A 9,174-nucleotide genomic window follows, 5' to 3' on the forward strand; every position below is an offset into this window, starting at 1 on the left:
GGGGGTCTTAATTACCCATATCTGTTTATTAAGTATTCTTTTAAGGTACCAGATGAAGCATCAATCTAATTAATCTTTATCAACAAAAAAACCAAGAGTCAGATTTCAGGATAAGAACCTAAAAGATCAGAGAAGCAGTGCAACAGCTACCAGTGACTCCTATCTTTTCAGTTCTTCCATCCAAAAAAGGCCAAGATCCTCTCAGCCCTACCTGACTACTCCCTGTCTCCTATCTGTCCACAGTCCTCCCAACCTCTATGGTAATTTTGGGCTAGCTACTGGCTAGCTCTCCACTGACTCCAAGCAAGCTTTATTATCAAAGTATGATCAAAATGTTCCATAACACCCTGCAACTTCTCATATTTCTTATTTTTTTTACTACTTCCATTTCCCATATGTGGCTCTGCATGGCAGACATCTCATAGCTTGGATGTCTCAACATCCTGTGTTTTCAAACGCAACCCAACTTATCTTTAATGCTTCATGCAATGAACACTCACAATCTCTTCACTGGGTCTCTGACTACCAAACATAGATGTAAGACCAATTGTCCTGTTAAGTTCCATGCCTCCTTGACTACTAAGAGATCACACAGAGAAACAAGTAGCCTGAATGCTTCACTGCCTGAGGGAGTGCATCAGTCTGTCAGGAACTGGAAGGCACATTGTACCCCAGGAACCATGGGCTTAATCTGAAAAACCTATGACACATGTCTCTCAAGGTAGGTAGGCCAGGACAACTCCATGGTTCCCTGTAGAGCCTATAACCCATTAAAATCCTATGATCTTAACCTCTACTGCCTGCCATTACTCTCAACAGTCCCATCTCCCAGGTCTTACAATAACAGCTAATTAAGATCTGGTCTAGCTTTCTATGGCTTTTTTTTTTTATCTTAAGTCCTGATATCTTCATATCTTCAACATTGTTCCAAAGGTCAACATTCCCAGGTCTTTAGCAGAAAAAAAAATCACTTTTTTCTTTTGAGGTACCATTTTTTGTTCCAACTGTCTTATCTGTCCCTGTGATTAACTTTTCTAACCAAAGGCAACTCAGATAATAAACAGGTTTATTTGGTTGATACCCCTACATCACTGTCCCTACTTGTGGAAGCTTTGGATAGAAACTCAACTTACTAACTGAAGGCAAAACATGTGGAACCACTGTTTCCTGGCTTTTTCTCTTGCTTTGCCACTGTCTCGTGCTCACCTAGCTCTCTTATCCAGCCCAGGCCCATTTGCTCAGAGATATTGCCAACTCAGTGGAAGACTTCCCACAACAACCAAAATCAATACAATCTCTCTCAGACTCAGTAAACAGATATTCTGATCTAGGCACACCCTCAAATCGTGTTCCTTCAGATGACTCTAGGCTATGTTATGTTGCCATCTGGGGCTAATTAGGAAAAAGAGGCAATAATACATGAGAAGGTTTTAAGATCCAAAGCCAATGTATTAATCATAACAATCACTTAAGCAGCAAAAACACAAACATGAAGATAGCAACTGGAAAACACAGATATACCAGAAAACAGGAAGAGGCAAGCATCTCAGATCAAGAGAAAACTAAAACTGTCTCTCCACAAAAACTTCCCAAACCAACAAAAACTTAAGGAACTCATACATTTTCTGAATATAAAATTGGTGACAGTCTATCATTTTCAGAAAATGAACAATATAATTAGATTACAATTAATAAAATCAACAGCATAAATGGCACCACTGACAAAAGAAGACACAAAGACAGAGCTAGAAATACATACCATGATTTGTTAACATGAGAACATCAAGATTCTAATCAAACTCAAACTCCAAGAATTCATTGACCAGTACTCATCCTGTATACACTCTGGTTCTCTTCTTTACCAGTAACAGAACATGGGTTGGATGAGGAGGGCTGTTCCAGATACATTGGAGAGATTCACTTGAATTCTACTGATGTTTCAACTTTGTAGAAAATAGTTTTGACTACTAAAAGGATCTCATTCTCTTATAGCCTCAAAAATTATTTTGAAAAGTTGAAACAGGCTTTATGGCCATGTGCTCCAGAGACTAGGGATTTGTAATATAGCACATCAAAGATTTCTCATACCTTTTCTCTAAAGATGAACATCTTAAACCAGAAAAATAACAGTCCTGTTAGCCATGGTCACACCATTTACCCAGATCTTCTATTTTAGTTTAGTACTATTACAGCTTATGGAGCATCTAAAATAGACTAATTCCACATTTCTAATCTCAACTACTGTTGAAGTAGAAAGCTCTTACCCTCTGCCTGCCTCTCCCTTTTTGCACTATGACTCTCTCAGATTCAAAGTTGGTCAATGAACTCAATTCTTGAATAGGTCCCTCTTCATTTTTAAGTCTCCACTAAAAGTCAAAGTGATTGGAGGTCACTCATTAACTGGTCTATTGTCCTTCTCCACTAGTGAAAGCCCAGCCTAGAAGGACCTGCAGGACTGTCTTTCCAGCACTAAGCAGAAGAGGCAGGATTAAGTTTTCAAAGCAATTCTTAATTACATAGCACAAGAGAAGCCTAAACTATAGGAGACATTGCTCTACACAGAAATAAATAATCAGCCTCATCTGAGAGAAAATGAATGAAACTATTAATGACCTAGAAACATTGGAGAACAGAAACAAATAGAGATAAGAGCAACAATCCACTTAAAATATTTTAAAGTAATACCAATAAGTGAATTTTAAAAAGATAAAATAATGTACTTTTAAGATTAAAAAAACAAACCTAGCTATGCTGACTTTGAAACAGAGTAGGTCCTTCCCTAAGAGAGGAATTGTCATTAATAAGAGATAGATTGACCTTGACCATGTGCATATGTTGGCTGCTGAGATCTGTAACCTGACACAGAGAGGTACAATCAATGGCCTGTTTCTTTGAGCTGACATAACTGTGTTAAGAAGGATTGAACATATCTGCATAGGTGAGTTACCTGATTACAAATTCAATATTCACTGGCTCAAGATAACCTTCCATACTATACACCCACACAATCTAGTCTGTTATCATTCATATGACATGAATTTTAAAATGCCGGAAAATTACAAAATCACTCTCCACTACCACAATCAGGTCCCTTTTCATAATGGTGACTCCAGCAGCTGATTACCTGCCCTGTTTCCCCTAAAGTGTCCACAATAAACTATTTTGGTCTGAGGACAGAAGCAATGCTCCACATGTGAATTCTTTTCCTGTGATAGTATGACTCAAATGGACCATTTTAAAACTCTGGTGTGGTACAGTCATTTAATTTAAGAATTTTAAAGGTCTAAAATAGGGGACAACAAGGACATTGCCCTGTAGAGCAAGTGACTGGAATCAAGATCACCCGAGTTACCATAAGAGTTTGTATCAGAAACATTTTTCGAAAAAGCTGGTAATACAGTTGTTTTAGAATTAATATGCCTTCCTTGGGAGAAATCACTCCACACACTTAGGGGATTAATAAAGAAAAATTCCTTTAATGATAGTATGCATTCACATCTGTGGCAAATGCTCAGAGGAGACAGCCTACACATATTTGCATTCTATGTGTATAGTCCTTCTTAAGTAGCTTTTAGGTTCATGCTCCAGGTTACACTTTGAACAACTTAGAGACAGACAACTTGCAAGTCAAAATACCTAGGCAGATGGGAGAGTTACACAGCAAAGATATTCCCAGAATAATTTCCTAAGTACACCAGTGACCTGAAGCAGCAAGTCTTCAGTGACAGGGTGCTGAGGTGAAGGTGGCAAGGGGCAAGAAAGATAGGACAAATAGAAGGTAGAAAAGATAAAGCTGGGGTCTTGCACATGTTATGTCCCATGACAAGTAAGCTTCTTGAGAAAAATAGCACCTTGTATACAAGTTCGGGGGTGGGGGGGGCAGGGTGGGAGGAATGGAAGAAAATAATGGGAGACTTCTATGAAGTCAACAGAAACTATGATACAATGGGACAAATTCAGAAGGGTAATGAAACAGTACTACACAAGGAGAACACAGGGTACTCAAATGTTACTGACTAAGCCCACGGTGATAACCATAGCTCCATAAGGAGAAAGAGATGGATTCTCAGGATCTGAAGCAAACCCTCCACTAATGCCCTGGCCCCAGACCATTACCAGCTCCCAAGCAAATTCCTGGTTTTAGAAAAGGCTCTCTGTTTTATTGTCAATACATCAGGCCCTTAGGAAAAGCTCCCAAGGCCTAGGTCCCAGGCTGTTACTAGCTCTCCCAAGAATATTCCTCCTCCCTGCCTGAGGGCCTAAATGAAAGCCTTGCTTCATCAGGCAAGTCCTTAACACAACAGTGTTTTATTTTTCTAACAGCTGTCACCTGGTGTCATATTGGAAATTTATGGCACACTAGGCCTAAAGGTTGGTTGTGACCAGGTAATGCATGCCTCCTAGAGCAGCTTGTTAGGGGCTTGCTCTTTGATATGGGGATGGGCCTGGAGGCTGGTTGTAAAACAGGGCTGGTTTCTTTGTAATGGTTTAGAGCCAAATGTCTGGGCAATCCTGGTGTACAAAAGTCTTTTCTAGTTTCATAATCTCTAACAGGCCTGGTTAGCATATACTTATCTTTTGGGTGTTTTAGAGGCAATTCTCCCTCAGCTAAATTCTGCTTAGTGAGAAGTACGATCTCCTAAGCACTGGTAAATCCTTTATGTCACCAATTCTACTTTCTACATCACAGCATAGTAGTCAAGTGCTACACACACAACACACACACACACACACACACACACACACACACACACACACACACGAGATGCCTTTTACAACCTCAACAAAATAAACAATAAATAGATCTTACACATAAAGGTAAAATGCAAAGTGCTGACCGTCTCCAAGATACTGAAGATACTAGGCCTCCCCGAGTTTGGCGACCTGCTTCCATGGATGTACAAAAAGCATGTTGAACTTGACTAGAAAGATGTTTCTAAACAAAGCTCCCTGTTCCCAATGCTCTGAGAATCAGCCCACAGAGAAAAGTTATTCAGGGGCCTGCCCCTGGGTCCTGGGAGTTGCAAGGACTGCAGTGGATCTCACAGAACAGGGAATCTGGCTGCAGTTTCCCACCCAGATCCGAAGAGGACCCACCACACTGGCTCCCGCACCTTGCCATCTGCTCCTCCCCATCTGGGGACAGCAGTCCCTAGCTTACCATATCTTGCCTTCCCAGCTCGCCCAAGCTCTCTGCTCAGCTCCCTGCAGCAACAATCACAGCACAGCACGCAAAACCACGGGTGCCAGCTCCTCTTCAAAGCCAGTCCTTAAGCCGGCAGCCGGAAGAGCCCTGCACCAATTCTGATTGGCAGGTCACCTGGAAAGCCTGATTGGCTAGTAAGGCCTGAGTGACAAGAGCACCTCCCTTTGGGTTACAGTGTGCTTAAAGACACAGCACAGTGGTTCCTGGTCCTCCCTTCAGTGGTAAAAGCAGACCTTTTTCCAGATCCGCAGTGATAAGCATTTCAATAGCACTTACCCCTGGATCCAACAGCTGACCCTGCTATCTTCCTGCACTCCACAGGCACCTCCCCTTCTTCCTCCTCCACACAATGTGTCTACCTAGCTAGTTCCACAGCCCACTGTACTTTGAGGGTGGAGTGATTACTCCCTGTCCCACAGGTGGGAGGGAGCCCAGAATAATAACAATTAAAGAGAGATTTAAGGACACAAAAGGAGATGTTTGACTGTGGTTTCATGCTGAGGTCAGATGAAATTTTCTTTAAAAGAGATCGTAACAAGATAATAGGTGTTTTTCCCATCAGAAGGCTTTAGTGTGTTTTTAGTGGTGTTTTCCCACCATTGCTTTAGTGGTGTTATTCCTAAAATTCAGAGGACACGGTGAGGGACAGAAGAAGCAGAACTAACACACTACCTTCCTTCTTTCATTGTCCTTCCAGCAGAAGGTATGACCCAGATTAAAGATGTGTCTTCCAGCCTCAAGGTCTGGATTAAAGGCATGTGTCATCCAGCCTCAGGATCTGGATCAAAGGCATGTTGTTGTCTTCTTGCCTCAAAGTCCAGATCATAGCTGTGCTTTGCATTTCTGAATTATAGTTCATTCCATGTATACTTAAGCTGACAACCAAGTACAGCCATCACAATCCACCCCTTGTCAACCTGGCACATCATCATATTGCCTTATGGCATGATTAATTTCCAAATGAAAAACAATAGCCAAGTCATAATTATGCCTAAATATAACTATCCCACATACAATCAAAAATGCATTGTATATCATATATTCAGAATAGTGGCCAAGTCCCTTGCAGGACATCTTTCTAGTATTGCAAACTTACATCTGATAACCACTGATAGTCTCTTAATTGATGTTGCAGCATATGATAAGGAAATGGGAAGAACATACAAATATCGTTACAAATACATTATTAACAAAATACAACAGAAGTACACATGTCAGTTATAATCCTCATTTCTGCAACTGATCACATGGCCTTAGATGGTATTTAGAACTACCTTCCTCTACTACCCATTCTGTATTTCTTCCAGCCTCTGCAAGCACTTCAGCAGGCCTTGGGTCTTTTCTTAGAGAAGTGGCTCATACCTTCATTCCTGATGGTTCTGTGCCTTTTGTCATCCTTCCTGAATTATATTGTTGTAGTTTTCCATTAACTTTAATCACAGGGCACAGTAGCACCAAGAGATGCCCTAAAGGATTTTCTGCATTCCAGATATAACCCATTTTGCCTTCATTGGTGAGATAAAATCCAATGTCACCATGGTAATCTGGATATATCACCCTTCCTAATGGTGTTATTCTTTTCTTAGTCTGTTGGTTTAAGAGCATTTGACGCCCAAAATGACCAGGGGGATGTTTGAGTTTCCAGTTCAATGGGAATGTTTGCTGTGCGTCCTGGCAGGAGCACTCCCCCACTCTGGAATCAAAACTTCTAGGTCAGCAGAATTTAGGTTTCTGGAAACAGGAAACAAAAACTTTCCTATTTTGTCACTAGGGGTTATACTGATTGTAAATATTCCCTTTTCACCCCTTGGTTCCTGGACCCATGGATCGTGGCTATAGGAAACACCGTGCCATATATTGGATGCTGATTCAGAACATATGCTGCGTTCTGGAGAACCTTGCCCCAGCCCTCAAGATGCTGCTACCCTATTGGTACTGTAACTGTGTCTTTAAAAGACCAAAGGCCATTCCATCTTTCTATCAGGCCAGCTTCTTCAGGATACTAGAGATTCCATGATTGTGGGCCTACTGCAGGCTCATAGCTGATTGAGATATGAACACAGGTATGTTGACACAGTTTTGTGTATGGTGAATAGTGATTGATCATATTAGAGGCAGAAGAGATGCATTCTGATAAGAATTATGGTCCTTTTTATATAAAATGAAAGAGGCAGTTGTATTTTTTCAGTCTGAAAATGTTATTAGTAAGTTCCCTGGGACATGTAAGCCCCTCTCCAAACATAGGTTCTTAGCCAGATTCATAGAACAAGACCTCTGTTTCTTCCTGTGGAGTAGACTTCAAATCCAAGCAGAAAGCAGCTGGATGCACCCATAACATTCATATCACTATTGCACCCATGGGTACAGCTTCACATGTTGGTTATTATAGCAGACCACAGGCCTCACAGCTGGGTATCAGTGTTGAAGACTCTCCACTCCTTAGAAATTGTATAACACCTTCCATTACTATAAAAAATGAGCTGGAAAAACAAAAAAAGAAAAAAATCATGGAAAGAGGGACTTCCTGGTCAGTACCACATTGATTCTCTATGTCCTATGTCGAATGAGTGTATTCTCTTAGGCAATAGAGTGTAACTATTCTGGTGTGCAATCAAGTGTAGTAGTAATACCTTGTATTATTTGAGGCTCTCCAAGACAACAATGATTTTATACATATATACCTTTATCAAACATCTTGATAGTTAACATTAAGAAATTTGGAATAGCCATATCACCTTTTGAATGACTCTCTCTGCCTTTTAAGTATGAGATCTAATCTAACAATTTACAAATACATTTTTATTTCCCTCTTATTAAATTTTTATTATTTAAATACATTTTAGCAAATTCTTCCCTTTCCTGAAGGCCTTCTAAATCCTCCTGCTTTCCTATCCACCGAACTTCAAGTTATTTCTCAAATATCAAACAAAAAAACAATAAAAAACAAAATCCTCCAAAAACCAAGAAAATAAATTAAAAGCAAACCCAAAAAGAAAACAAACAAAATCACCAAACGGTAACCAAATAAAAGCGCACACACACACACACACACACACACACACACACACACACACACTGAGCAGCCCATTATATGTTGATTAATTACTCCTGAAAATGAGGCCTGTCTTGCATATACAGTGTCAGTCTACTGGAGAAAAGTGTTTATCTCTCTCTCAGCAGGTATAAATGACAGTTCAGTTTTAACCTTTATAATAGTATCTAGGTTTTCATTTATTAAATCATTCACTCATTAATTTTCAAAAGTATATCAAAATAAAGTATGATAAGATAAAGCAAAAACTATCACATCCAAGTTGAACAAAACAAATCAATACTAGGCAAAGATCCCAAGAGAAGCCATAAGAATCATAGACCCACTCACTCACACACTCTGGAATCCCATTAAAACACTATAATGGAACCCATAATATGGACTTGGAGGACCTAGTGGAGACCTGTGCAGGCCCTGTCCATGCTGCTTCAGTCTCCATGAATCCATAAAAGCTTTGCTCATGTTTATTTAGTGGGCCTTCTTTTCTTGATGTGCACCATTCCCTCAGGCTTGTAAACTATTTTCGACCCCTCTTCCATGGGGTTCTCTGAGCTTAGAGGGCATGGATTTCATGGAGATATCCCATTTTTACAGTCGAGTGTTCCAAGGGCTCTCACTCTTTATGCAATGTCTGGCTGTGGGTCTCTGTATTTGCCCCAATCTGCTGCAGGAGGAAGTTTCTCTGATGATGGATGACCAAGAAATTGATCTATGAGTATGTCAGAATATCATTAAAAGTCATTTTATCAATATGTTTCTTTTTTTCTTTTAGACTAGTATTACTTCATTTTCCAATACCTAGGCTATTGGTTGGGGAATGCATATGATATATATATACATATATATCTATATTGAAAGAGAGAGACAGAGACAGAAACAAAGACAGAGACAGAGACAGAGATGGAAGGGTGGTGTT

General features: G+C 40.2%; 1 protein-coding gene across 3 annotated transcripts in view; it reads right to left on the reverse strand.

The window, feature by feature from the left end:
* The window catches only part of LOC101842794 (zinc finger protein 431-like), a 43,387-nt gene extending 38,084 nt beyond the window's left edge, over window positions 1–5,303 (reverse strand). The window contains exon 1 of one of the 3 annotated variants that reach the window (XM_021229400.2): window positions 5,162–5,299. In XM_021229400.2, the coding sequence (XP_021085059.2) occupies window positions 5,162–5,164 (3 nt within the window). In that variant the 5' untranslated portion in view covers window positions 5,165–5,299. Of the gene's footprint in view, window positions 1–5,161 lie in introns of all 3 variants that reach the window. The other 2 variants (XM_040750378.1, XM_040750376.1) reach the window with 2 other exon arrangements.
* Between the last annotated feature and the right edge of the window lie 3,871 nt (window positions 5,304–9,174).

This window comes from Mesocricetus auratus, unplaced genomic scaffold, assembly GCF_017639785.1.
Source record: "Mesocricetus auratus isolate SY011 unplaced genomic scaffold, BCM_Maur_2.0 Super-Scaffold_100008, whole genome shotgun sequence".
NCBI classification, from domain to species: Eukaryota; Metazoa; Chordata; class Mammalia; order Rodentia; family Cricetidae; genus Mesocricetus; species Mesocricetus auratus.